General features: G+C 41.7%; 1 protein-coding gene across 2 annotated transcripts in view; it reads left to right on the forward strand.

Moving 5' to 3' along the window:
• The window catches only part of OMA1 (OMA1 zinc metallopeptidase), a 32,025-nt gene extending 18,209 nt beyond the window's left edge, over window positions 1–13,816 (forward strand). For both annotated transcript variants that reach the window (XM_083619385.1, XM_083619384.1), the window contains exon 9: window positions 12,864–13,816. In XM_083619385.1, the coding sequence (XP_083475511.1) occupies window positions 12,864–13,049 (186 nt within the window). In that variant the 3' untranslated portion in view covers window positions 13,050–13,816. The remainder of the gene's footprint in view (window positions 1–12,863) is intronic.
• The last annotated feature ends 483 nt before the right edge of the window (window positions 13,817–14,299 follow it).

A 14,299-nucleotide genomic window follows, 5' to 3' on the forward strand; every position in this document is an offset into this window, starting at 1 on the left:
TCGAAATACTTGCTGTATATTGCTTAGATTTACTGAAATCTATCTTGGTCCCCCCAAGCTGCAGACCTTCAGCTTTCTCGCAGGAACAAATGTGCCTCTCTCTTCAGCAACTCTTATCCTGTTCCCGTTTCCTATTTATCATTTATACATTTGCAAACTGCTTTGTAATCTTTGCCCTCAAATGATCCTGCCATTGTTCATATTTCAGTCATGTCTAGGCCCATACAATAATCCTATGGCAAAGGTGAGATTTGAAACCAGACCTCTTAGTCCAGGCTAAATGTTACCTAGTATTGGAGCATAAGTTTGTAAGTAATCTTAATGGAGTGCTTTAATGTGGCCTCAATCTCAGTGCTTTTGGATTTTTAGCAGTGGACGCTAGTCCAGGCGATTATGAACAAGCTGTTCCTCTAAGCTTCTGTCAAATCTGCCATTTCATAGGATTTGAGCTCAAGTGCAACTGCTTGACTCTTGGGCCCTAACTCACAGGCACTAACTAAGAACTGTTTTGCATGCAATGTTAAACCATATTTAAACAGAAACTAATGTAGAAGGGATGCGGGTGACGCTGTGGGTTAAACCACAGAGCCTAGGACTTGCAGATCAGAAGGTCGGTGGTTCGAATCCCCGCAATGGGGTGAGCTCCCGTTGCTCGGTCCCTGCTCCTGCCAACCTAGCAGTTTGAAAGCACGTCAAAGTGCAAGTAGATAAATAGGTACCGCTCCGGTGGGAAGGTAAATGGCGTTTCCGTGCGCTGCTCTGGTTCGCCAGAAGCGGCTTAGTCATGCTTGGCCACGTGACCTGGAAGCTGTACGCCGGCTCCCTTGGCCAATAAAGCAAGATGAGCGCCACAACCCCAGTAGGCCATGACTGGACCTAATGGTCAGGGGTCCCTTTGCCTTTATTGGTTAATGCAGAGCATCATGACACATGCAGCTAATAAAGTGCAAACTTCACCCCTTCTCTATTCCTGCTGCTGTTGCACCGCCATGTAGCAACTTGCAAAACAACATCAAACCTTGCGTTTCGTGAAATACATTTGACAAACACACAAGACGTAACCGGCTGTGCATTCACATAAACAATACTCTTCTAAATATTCTTATCACAATATCAAATGTTTATCTTGCACATAAACAACACATAAAGTGCAATAACATAGACGGAAGTCCCAGTAAATCAGTTCATTCATAAAGACCAAATATCTGCTGGTTTCTGTTCCACATTTGTTCATAAAGTCCAAACTGGAGCCTACTACAGTTCCACAGTGTTGACAAGGATTTCCGGAATAATGCCTTGTTTCGCTCTCATGGGCTTCATCAGTGGTACATATTCTAAGTAATATAAATGAATATAATGTCATGATTCAACATATTTTAACAAATTAAAATTATATAAACAATTGTGCTAGAGAAGTACATACCATATATGAAGTATCAAGATAATAGAACTTATAACATAGTGGTTTCTGCAGTGAACAACAACTGTTACAATGTAAGATTATATAGACAGGCGCAGCATTGATTTTAGTTACAGGTGACAGCAATCTGCAGCTGTAAGGTTTTCTTCTTAAAGTGACCCCTTTAAAACAACAAATGTAAAACAAACTTTATCCATACACAGGTGTTATACATATAAGCATTAGTAATGACTCATAGAAAGCAACTATAATCAATTTCAGTATTCAAACCTGAGGGATGCAAAGAATCAGGTAGGAAAATAAATCTAGTTTCTTTCTGCATAAGAATTTTCTTTGCTCGTTCTACAGGACCTAGATATACCCAAATTACGAAAAATGTCATATCTTCATCTGAATGTGACGCTGTATTAAAGGAGCGTCAATGAAGCAGGAGTTGGGAAAGAGCAAAGCAAACACCTGTTTGCATTAAACTATAGGTTGTTTTTTAAAAAAACATTAGAGGGGCCTTAATATTTTAGGAGTAATGTTTTCTCTTCACATTCTGTTTCTGATTTCATGGTACTCTTGGCTTGAGTCCATACCAGTGAATCTCTGGTGCAGTATAAGACTTATTAGTGCTGTGGTCCCCAGTCTTTTGCAGCAAACATTTCCTAAACCTTGTATGCTATGTCTTGTTTGTTCTGTAATAGCAACTTTTCTCATCATAAATTGGTTTACTGTTTAGGGATGAGATGAAAACCAATTTATACAGAGCAAGTTATGTACTCCTTTTTATATGTTTCTAAATATGCTGTTTTGAAAGGCATCAGTTGACATGCTTAGTGTTTTCTTCTTTTTTTTTAATGAGAACAACTACCAAATCTGAAAATAGAGTGCAAATTGCAAATACACATATTAGATGCAGAGTCTGCAAAATAATGGTGATATATAATGAAACAAATTTATACACAAATTGGCCAGTACAGACATAATCTTAGAGGGCAAGAAGATAATTTATATTGGTTATCTTCCAGTCTCCTCTTCAGTCAAATATTTCTGTGACAGGAATAGTAAGTGGATCACTAGAAGTGTGACATGAAGGATCTTCTTGCTCTGCTCACTGTCCTAGCTAGCAGTATCTGGAAAGTTCATTAACCGTTTTTGTTGTCCTTGGATTTAGGAAGAGAGTTGTGGTTTGCATATTGTTCTCCTTTAGAAATGGCTTGTATATTGTGTGTTTTGTTCGCTGACAGTTAGTTAAACTGAAGGTTGCTCTGCTTTATTTGGAGACATACTTCGTTTTTGTTTTATTCCATAATGTTGCGTGTTTACATATAGATTTGCTTTAACCAGTTTTTGTTCCACAAATCATAAGCTGTCTCACAGATGAGAAAACACACCATGACTCCCCACCCCCTCCCTCAGCTTGCTTTGTTTTCGAGCTTAATGAATGTCTGGGGTGGGGTGGCTGAACAAACCATGGTTAAGCAAATTTTATGGATTTGGACATAATGCCAAACCATAGTTAAAACAAACCATGGTTCTGTATCAACAACAAACCACAGCTTCACTTCATGTTTTGTTGGCAACTCCCATTAGCCTTTGGGCTGGATTGAATGTTCAAACCATACGTAGGCCAAACAAACTATGGCTTAGTGTTTGCGCAAAACCGCTCAGTATAGCTTACAATTCTTACAAACTCTTTAGGATGTCAGAAATTATGATTAGGCAATTTTTGATGACGATGATGGTGTGTATACTAGCTTTCATCCAAGACTGGTTCTCAGGTGATTCATAACACGTCTGGTATAGTATGCTAAGGGTTGAGTCAGGCATTTGATTCTAAGGAGGTGGTCGATGAAGAAGTTGAGATGATCAGTAGAGAAGCTGACTCTGGAATAGAAATGCAGCCTGCTATGGATTGCTTTGTACTCCATCCGAAGTCCCAGTGGGTTCAGGAGCTGGCATAGCTCCTCGATATCCAAGTGGCTGTTGTGGCTGGGAATGCCTTTGCCCGGCTTCAGCTGGTGCACAAGCTGCACCTCTTCCTGAAGTACCAACACCTCCCACAAGAACTGGCCCAACAGTTGCCATTGATATTAGGCAGATGCCTTATTTTTTAGCATGAGCTTAAAACATTTTTGTGTAGGCAAGTCTACCCTAGTTTTTAATTATTTGTTTTTAACAGTAAACTGCTTGGAGGTTTTGCTACAATCAAGTGGTATGCAACTTTTGTCACATAAGAAGAAGAAGTTGTGATTGTCACCAAAAGGCCTGCTCTGTGTTCTGTTGCCAAGGGAGTACACTTGTCAATGACACGAAACCAGGGCTTTTTCCATGACAGTACCCTGGTTGTGGGACTCTCTCTTTGTAGTTCAGCTGGTCTTGCCTTTGATGGCTTTTAAGCAGGCAGTCAGGACCTTTTTATTTTGCCAGCTTTTCTTGGTTCTTAAGTGGTTGTTAAGTTTTCTCTCTTGGTGCTGTTTTGTATTTTTGTTGATTTGTTTTTTAATGCTGGGGGTGGAGTGAGTCTGGGGGAAAGCAGAGAGAGAGAGAGAGAGATTTAGTAGGGCCACAGTTGCTGCATATGCACATCCCAGTAAACCATGGTTAATGGCTTGCTGTGAGTGTGCCAATTGCTTTCGCTTCATTCTTTCTCTCTAGCAAGTGGGAGCAGCAGACCATAGCCCTCTGCTTACTTTTATACTTGAACCAAGGATCATGGTTTGTTGTTGTGCCTAGTTTTTAATTATTTCATGACCAACAGTGGTCCCTTGTTTGCAAACGCAGCCATGCTGCAACTTAACTTAAACATCCCCTGGTTTGCGACCACAAGGCATGTGATACCTTCATCATCTTAAGTACCATGCCTTCTTTCTACAAATCTACTGATCGAACTATATAGCGTGAGAAGAGGAAATACAGAATTTCCTAGAGATGACCTAAAGTATTTCTCTCCCCCAACCCCCCATATATGAGAGGGGGAAATCCCAGCTGTTTTCAAGCCTGTGGTATTGGAGCCTTCCAGGATTAAAAGCAAGTGCTGACTCTTATTGAAAAGCTGTGTGATCCATTCTTCCTGCAAGGCTGACTGTTCTCAAAGCACTGACACATTTATGTAAAGAAAAGCCATTCCTGGCTTACCTTGAGCTGTGCAGCAGGAAGTGGAAAGGGGTTTTAAATTGGGCATGGGAAGGGAGGAACATTGGTTTTCAGGGTGGTTGGGGAGATATTTTAAAATGTAAAGTTAGGTTTCAGAGATTTAGGATGAGGAGGAAGTCAGATGGGAAATTTAACACATGGGTAGTCAAAGGTAGAAAATGCAGAAAACCAATAATTTTAAATGCTCTTTTTAGGATGACTTTAGGTTGCTGTCGGACCCATGAGTAAAAAGCCCCCTGGTTAAGCAGCTGCATTAATGGTGTTAGGGAGGGGTTCCTATGAAGACGTTCATTGAATGCTCATTGCATTAATTTCAGATTTGTCCAAATAGTATATATTACATAATTTCACTGCAGCTTTCAAGGAAACATATGTGTGTTGGGTGCATGACCATTTCCTCCTTAGAGTTGATAATGCAAAATGTGCCATTTAAAAAGAAATTAATTGAAAATCCAGAGGAATGCATGCATAACTGTCTGTGCTGCTACACGTGTGTGCATGAGAGAGATAGACAGAGGGAATAGCAGAGATGTATTTCAGTTTTGTATCTCTCAGTGGTAAGATGAAGATTTTCCAAACTGTGGATTATAGCTACTTAAATTATGATGAGTGGAATGTTGAAAGCAGCTATAGTTGATACTGAAGTCTAGGAAATATTCTGTTGTGAGCTTTAAAACACAAACAAAGCATATTTTTATTTACTGTTCTCTTTCATTTGATGTCACTTTGTGAATTCCATTATAAACTAAGTGTTCAGTGTTTGGGGAAAGATTTTCAAAAGCAAAAAGTGGCATTTACATCTCATTGAATATGGCTATGTCGCGCTTTGTCGTTGCCTGGGAAAAGCTGTCCCTTGGGTTTCATTCACATGCCGGCCTTTTAAAAGGTAATTGTACTTCCTGGCTACCAAATCCCTAAGTAGTTGCGGTGACTTTCCCCCTACATCCATAATTAATGCAATAGTGGCATCTGCATTGGGGGTCATAAGAATATGTCACAGAACACAATATACTGATTCTGTGGGGCTGCTGCCACGAGATACTAGACAGTTGAACTTTCCATAGGCATGATTTACATGGTAGGACTTGCATCTGTCATTTTAGAAGTTCTCTCAAATGCCACAGCTCTTTCTGCTGAGAAGCTCAGATTGTGTATGCATGTGTTTGGGGACTTACCAGTGGGAAAGAAATCGTTGCCTGGTCCCTAACAAAAATGCTGCTCTACCTGGTATTTGCTAACCCTTGTCTCAGGCTAGTTCTAGGCATTTCAGGCAAATCACATTGCTGTGTCCCTTTGCATGCCCATCCAGATTAAAGGTCATGAAGGCGCTGTGCTGAACCATATTAGGGTTTTGTTACAGAGGCAGGGATAAAGACACACACAGCCTCAGCCCAGTCATATCTTTCCCCTTAAATCCTCTGCAACACAAGGAAATACTGTGTGCTTGGTCAAGCAGTATAGCCTGATCATGTTTCCAAGTTACATGTTGATAAAATAATTTTGCCAGTGGAAACACAGCTGAGGCCTCTCTATCTTGTGACCAGGGACCACTTGCTCTGCTTTGAATTGTGCCCTTCGAGGATTGACTCTCTTTTTTCTGGCATGCCTCCTTGAACATGCCAATACAGGCAGAAATTCAACTGGAGCAGCTTTTCCTAGCAGGCCTAGCAAGGACTCCCAGCGACAGCAGCCCCAGGTGGGCAGTCTGGTTTTCCAAACCTCTCCCATAGGTATTCCCCAAATGTGACAAAATCCTGCTCAGCAGCTTATCTGGCATTTAGCGTAATGGTTAGAGCATACAGTCAGGGCTTGTTCCAAAGCAGTGGTCATTCCATCCTAGGGTAGCAAGGATTACTTTATGGAGCGCCCACCCACTTGCTAAAGGCCATCGCTGCTGAGGCCTACGTATCCCCCTTGGATGTGGAGATATGAGCTCAAGTGGCTGCCCTGTAGATTTCTTCCGGGGGGGGGGGGGTGCTCTTGTGGAATGAAGCTGCGGCTGCAACCCCCCCCCCCCAACTGAGTGGGCAGGGATCTGCAAGTGTGAGGTCTTAGCTTTGGCTCTGAGGCCCTGACCATGCAGACATTGGGCAGGACTATGTCTTGATCTCTGTGGTTCCAGTTACAGATAGGTAGCCGTGTTGGTCTGCCATAGTCAAAACAAAAAAAAATTGTTTATCTGTGTATCTGAAGAAGTGTGCATGCACACGAAAGCTCATACCAAGAACTAACTTAGTTGGTCTTTAAGGTGCTACTGGAAGGAAAAAAAATTTTTTGTTTTGGTCTCTGTGGAAACTGATGTTAACCTTGAGTAGGACGTTGGGGTCTGGTTCCAGGAGCACTTGGTTGGGATGAAAGGGTCATAGCTCCTCCTTGGCTGAATTGATACGCGCCTTAATGAGATTGCCTATGTCATTTAAAACTTTAGAATTTAAAACGACTCTCAGTTTAGCATTATGTGCAAACTAGGGATTTTAGATTTAAATAAAGAGCTATCAGTTAAGGCAGCTTCACACCCCCTTGTTTGAAGATGACTTGTTTAGAAACAGGCCTGAATATGCTGCAAGTCAGATTTCTCGGTAGGAAACGTGTGAATAATTTTGGACAACATGGAAGAATAAAAGAAATGCAGATTGTACCTTTAGAGGAGAGATTTTCCTCAAGACCACAAAAGGGGAGGGAAGTGTTAAATACCCCCTCTGTATTGGTGTGATCCCTAAAATAATCACTCCCCCCCAATGCTATCTGCCTGTTAAAAAACCTTCATGTTAAACTCAAAGGCACTTCTTTATTTAGGGGCCAGTGGTGTAAATAGACTGTCCCTGTTTGACAGGAGTAGGACATAAAGGTAATCTTAAAACAAAACAACACAGTATAATTGTCCAATGTTCTGAAGCACAAGTATTGGCTATAAAGTATGCTCCAGGTTTTAGATAATTTATGGAGAAGCTGCTTGCTCTGTACAAACATCACTCATTCTCAGTCCAGATTTCACGTTGCTTGTGACACAGACAAACTCAAAGGTAAATATTTTACTAGCTGGTATAATTGAATTGGCCTTGAAACTGCACGGGGCTAGAAAACCTAACATTTTCAGAATTGGAAGAAAAAAACACCCCTTTTCTTGGATTATACGATGTGTACCTGCTGTACAGTAACGAACAGGCTGTCAACTAAAGATTGCATTTGTGAGAATATGTATTTTCTCAGGAAACCTGTTAGAAGAGAATGTGGCCACTTTTATTTCTACTTCGAAAGCATTCTTGTTCTAAATTACCTGGCAAACCCTCTCAAAGCTGCATAATTTTAAAGCAGCTTGCCTTTCCATAGTATTTTCTTGTTTTTGTTTTAAAAAATCTGATAAAGTAGATTACTTTGAGGACAGAATTCACACTTTCCCCATGAGTTCTGTGGGTTTCCTTCCCTCAAGTGCTTTCTTGCTATGAATGAGACATGATAGAGCAAACGCCCAGATGATCTTCCGTGGTGCATTCTAAGTATATTGCCGTGCACAAGTCATTTGGCTGTGTTTTCTAAATAATATCCAGCCTTTGCCTCAGGGGGAAAGATGCGGATATTTTACATGAGTGAGAAAGAGAAGTTCACCATCACATAATAGGAACAAGCTACATAAAGAAACTTCTGCCATGAGCTCCCGTGGCTAAAGAATTAAATTGAAAAATATTGACTTATAGGTCACTACTTTAGTATACTTAAACATACAATAAATTAATGTGTTTTCACGCTATCTAAAGCACATTTCCCCCCAGGGTATGGCCTTAGGCTACACTTAGTGAGTAACCCCCACTGAACTAAATAGAACCAAGTAAACATGCATGGGATTGAATTGCTATTGTTATTTCTGCCATATATTCATATGAGGGGATCTCTGCTGTTGCGGCACACCTTAGGTCACGCTGCCGCCTATTAGCAGGTCATGACCCCACCAGTTGCAGAGCAGCAGCATATGTTGCCATAATGCCAGCACACTGCTGGCCTTAAGCAAAACATCAGTAGCCAAGGAAGGGCACTCCCTTAATGAGACTTAACTTTTCCCATAGCGGTTGGAAATTGCTGCAAATATCACTCTGTCTGGAGTGTGGCTGCAGGAGGGGCCGTGCTGAGCTCACCCCTCCCTCAGCCGTGCCTGTAGTCTTCATCTTGTATTTAATGGAGTATGAATCAGTGTGGCGGGTGTTTAATCAGCCACCTTTCGCCCCCTCTAACTGCTTGATGTGGAATAAGAAAGCAAAAGGAGGGGAATCCACCTCCACGGGGTACGAATGTTTTCTCTGAACCGTCTTGTGGCTCTTGATGGTTTTCCTTCTACATGCACCAGTGTTTTAGATAAGTTAAAGCAGAGAAAGGGGAGATAGACACTATATAGTTAAAAGAGAGAGGAGGGGGAGAAGCGTAGAGATTTAAAAATGCTAAATTAGTTTAAAAGCGGATTACATTGCCCTTTTCAATATACAACCTAAATCTTTAGATTTCTACTTGGCTTGAATAATGCTGTTTGACATTAATGCAGTCTTGCAGTGGCTTCTGTTCAGCAAGAAGAACAAGAGGAAACTCTGCCATTGCGAATATCTGTTAAGGAATTGATTGGTTGCTGAAGTGGAAACGGCTTGATATACATCTTGTGAATTTCTATGGGCGATATTCGGAGGGCCATCTGGAAAACAAAGTTACATTTTTTTAGAAGAAAAACGTACTCGCAGCAGGGGAGGGAGGAGATGGGAGCATAATAAAAATAAATAAACGATGTTAGAGGGGTATGTGAGACCCTCAGCTCAGGGTGGTTTTGGTGATGAGTCAACTATTCTTTTTCCACCTTTGGATTGTGCAAATAAATAAATTAAAAGTTGTTTGGCTGGAACTTGTTTTCAAAAGCTGGTGTTTGTTTCTTGGCTAGTTTTAGAAAATAGCATTTATTTACATACTAAAAAAAAGGCATTTTTTGTGTGAGAAGAAATATGGCTTCAATAGCCAGCTGTGTGAGGGAAGCTTTTTATTCCTCTGTATCTAGGGGAAGTCACACAGACACAAAATGATTCTAAAATTTAAACTTAAAATAAAAATTGCTTCCTCACGCCAGCCAGAATTGTCTGTGTACTTAACTATGGCAACAGGAGATGGTCTCTTTGTGTTCCAGTGATGTGTATTACATGAGGGGTAGGCTGTGGCATTGAGAGCATGATTGGTTTGTGTAAACAGGTGATGTCTAAACTACAGTGAGGGTTTCTGCAAAATGCCAGCAGAAGCTACCTAAGCTTGACCATGAATCTATTGTGAAGGTGGGGCGAGTGGGTCTTTATGGCATTTGCTTGATAAAGGCGCTCCACTTTTGCAACTCTCACTGCTCTGTAATATGGCTGGCACCTACCCTTTTCTGCAGTGGCTCCCCGCTTGTGGAATGTTCTCCCCAGGGAGGCTCGCCTGGTGCCTTCATTACATATAATAATAATAATAATAATAATAATAATAATAATAATAATAATATCTTTATTGTCATTGCCCCCTCTCAGGGACAATGAAATTACTTGACTGCTCCATAAAAACACTAATTAAAACAATACAGTACAGCAAGGAAGATTAGATGACTTTCAAAGTCCAGGCTTCCCATTCAGGGCCGAGATCGCTCTGGAGAAGAAGCTGTTCTTAAGACGGCTGGTTCTTGTCTTCATCGTCCTGTATCTCCGTCCCGACGGCAGGAGCTCGAAGAGACAGTGACCAGGATGCGATGGATCTTTTACTATGTCCAGTGCCTTCCTATGGCACCTTGTGGCATAAATCTGCTCTAAGGTGGAGAGTGGGCAGCCAACAATGCTCTCTGCTGCCTTAACAACTCTGCACAACCCCATCCTGTCCTGGGTAGTACAACTTCCGTACCACACACATAAGCCATAAGTGAGCACGCTCTCAATGGCACAGTGATAGAAGGCAAGCAGCAGTTTCTGCGGAAGATGGTTTTTCCTTAGAATTCTCAAAAAGTACAGTCTCTGCTGCGCCTTCTTCACAAGCCCCCTTGTGTTGACACTCCAGGACAGATCCTCTTGTAATTCAATCCCCAAAAATCTGAACTTTGTTACCCTCTCCACACAGACCCCATCAATCAAAAGTGGCTGGATATTGCTCTTCTGTCTTCTGAAGTCCACCACAAGCTCCTTTGTCTTCCTTGTATTTATGAGCAAGTTGTTAGCTCTGCACCACTCTGTCAGCCGCTCCACCTCATCTCTATAATCCGTTTCACCCTCCCTTTCAGGGATGAGCCCAATCACGGTTGTGTCATCTGCAAATTTGACAACCCTATTACTAGGGTGAGCAGCGACACAATCGTACGTATAGAGAATATAAAGGAGCGGACTGAGTACGCATCCCTGTGGTGTTCCTATGTTAGTCTTAAGCATATTAGAGGTATAAGGGCCCAACCGAACCCTCTGGGGGCGGTCTGACAAAAAGTCCAGTATCCACCCACGAAGTGATAACGGAAGCCCCAGATCTTCCAGTTTAGACATCAGACGTTGTGGTAGAATGGTATTAAATGCCGAGCTGAAATCTAAAAAAAGCAGTCTGGCATAACCCCCCCGCTGCTCCAAATGTGCAAGGACGGCATGGAGGGCAATATATTACATATATTGAGGTGATAGGCAAAAACATTCCAATCTATTGCCTTTTAAACTGTGTGTAGGTTTTTTTATTGTTTTGGTTTGTTGCTATGTTAAGTATTTTGTGTTTTTATATTGTAAAATGTGATCCTTGCATGAAGGGCAGTAAGAAATTTAACAATTTTTTTAAAAAAATAAAAAATAGCCACCACCTAAAGACTTGGTTATGTGTCCTGGCTTTCAGTAATATCTGGCACCGATATGAATGATTTTTGGTTGACTGGTTGTGACTTACCTGCCTGGCTTTTAATAACCGTGTTGTGAATTTGAAACTCTTTTAGTAAGTAACCCTTCTGAAGTCGCTGTGCAGTGAAGTTGGGTAAGAAATGTTTTGAATGGGTTTATATTTTTTTAAAAAAGCTTGATTGCACAGCATGTATTTAAGCCACTTTTGCAGCACCATAGCTGAATCAACTTTGAGTAATGTTGCAGTGATGCAAATACGGTTTGATGCTTGAGCAGATGATGAAACATTCAGATCCTTATTTTTAACTCTGCACAGATACACTGTGCCAACAGCATGCCAGTCTGGACAATTCCAGTTTGCCCATCATGTCAGTGCCATTTAGAACAATATGGGATATCGTGATAAGAATTTCATGACCAGCTTGACTTTTAAGGAACCAACTTATTGGAAGCATTTCTCTCTTTTTTTACTCTTAAAACATTCAGCATGCTTTCATGTGCAGCCAAAAAAGGAATTGCTTGAACTCAGCTGGAGGACAAGGAGAGGACAGAGGGTGAAGAAAGAGCTGTGGGTGGAGGGTGGACTTTTCCCATCCTTCCAACCCCATGGGAAATTCAACAAACCTGCTGTGGTCCATGCCCCCCAGGGGTTCCATGGATGGGGTGGGAGGACTGGGCACAAAAAATGATTTCCCCAATGCAATAAAATAAATGCATACAAATTTGTGTTCGTGCATGGATGCATTTTCCTGGGAAGGGGTTCCATCAGCTTTCATCAGATTCTCAAAGGGGGTCTGTGACCGCCTCCAAAAAATGTTAAAAACCACCGCTATAGAGTCGTCTGCTATATATGTATGTCTGTATTTTTATATTTTAATTAGCTGACTATAAATTATTAAAGCTATTCAAATAAAGTTTTGTAATTTAACACTGGCATCAAACCAGTATTCTTCTGGGTCAGAGAAGTATTTTTTGGTCCACAATGTGATTACATATTAATGACATTGTTTCCCTCGGAGGCCTCTGTTTCAGTGGACACAGTGGATTGGATCCAGAGAAAATGGGGCAGTAGGGAGCCAAAGAAAGCTGACTTCCCTGCCCCTTCTTCCTCCCCACCCCGCCATCCCTAGCTCTCCACAAAGTCTCCCCTAAGGGTTGGGAGTCCTGCTGAATTGGAAGGTAGCCTGGGCAGGAAGGGAGGCAGTCTTCAAAATCAGACTGCGGCAGTATGTTTAAGCAACCAGTATTAAACTTTATGAAGCCAAAAGGATCCAGTGAACTCCCAAGTGCACAAACCCTGACCACTCGTTAAATTGCTCTATATTTCATTAGTCTTTGCATTGTAGCAATCCTGGGAAGAAGCTGGTCATTTCCATTTTAAAAAACTGGAGTACGTTCTCCCACATGGTAACTTTCTTTCTTTGGTCTTTTTGTTGTCGCCGCCGCAGGTAATTAAAATCAGGGAGCACTGCAATTGCCCAGCTTTGCCTGGACAGGATCCACGCTTTGCTTTCAAACTGGCCAAGCAACAAATTCTGCAATCGTCTAAAAACAAGGGAGGCCTAAACCTCACTCACGATGCTCTTTACAGAACAAAGGAGAAGACACACGTGGACATAGTAGCTGGGAAATAACTCTGCAGGTGAAGGCAGAAATGCTTCCTGGATTAACGTTATCCAAATTCTCAAGGCAAGTACTGTGCTTTTCAGGAAACTGCTTTGGAAATTTGAAATGGCCAGACAGTGCTATTAATTTATGGCCACAATTTTTGACAGTGATGTGCCTCTGGAACTCGGCTCTTGAATGGATTTGCAGAAGAATGCTTCATATGCACAAGGAACCTGAGGAGCAGTTTCTGTGATGGAAGAGAACAGGAAACCTTTGTCTGCATGGGGGGGCGGGGGTATTCAGCAGTGCCCCATATGGCACTCGCATACATACTGCATGTATAACCAGGCTGCAATAGCAAATCCTCTTGTACACCGAAATGCTAGTCTGACTGTCAGAACTATGTCTTTTCCCAGTCATGTTATAATCTCCTCCATCCCCCACCCCTGTTTCCCAATGGATGTCTCAAAGGGAAGTCCAGCTGAGTGTGGTGGGGAGGGCAGGGAGGGCTGCATATTGGAAAAATGGAAACATTGCATCTGTCTAAATATCTATCCAAGGGCAGTTCTTGCAATGCAGTTTTAAGTTGTATCCCAGGGCTCAAGTTGGATACAAACCTGTCCCTTTATCACAAATAATGAAATAGTATCCCTTACCTGTGTAAATCCTCTTGAATTTGTTGCAACCTCGGTTAGTTTTGTCCAATGATATTTATAAAATATTGGTAAGAATTCGCTGCCTTTTACAAGGATCAAGATGCAATAAACTGACCAGTGGTCTGGTTCGAATATCACCTAATTGGTTGACCTGCTGTTGGGATTCCCTCTCTTTGTACTCTCTAAACGACAGATTGAGTCAACATTTCACTTTGAAGCAATCCCAAAGGCCTGTGGAGTTAACCTTACAATGTAAACATGTTTGTAAGGCACAAGACAAAATTTTATTGGGTAAAATCTGACATACAGCACTAAGGAGCGCGGTAGATTATTTGTCGGTGTCATTTAAGTAAACAGAATACCACTTGGAAAGGTTAAATTAGTTACAGTAGACTTTGTCCTGGTCAGATCAGTGCTTGAAAACCCAGTGATTGATGCTCAAGGAAACTCCCTGGAGTTGGATGATGTGCTGTGAGGTGCCTGCTAGTGATTTATAAAGCAGCAAGGCATACCACTAAAGCCACATAGTCCAGACTCGGTGATTCCCCCCCCCCCCCGGTTCCTTGGGTAAATGTTTTGAGGCATAACTTCACTGATGTCTCTTACTGGACCATAATACT

Source organism: Podarcis filfolensis, assembly GCF_964270895.1.
Source record: "Podarcis filfolensis genome assembly, chromosome: 6".
NCBI lineage: Eukaryota > Metazoa > Chordata > Lepidosauria > Squamata > Lacertidae > Podarcis > Podarcis filfolensis.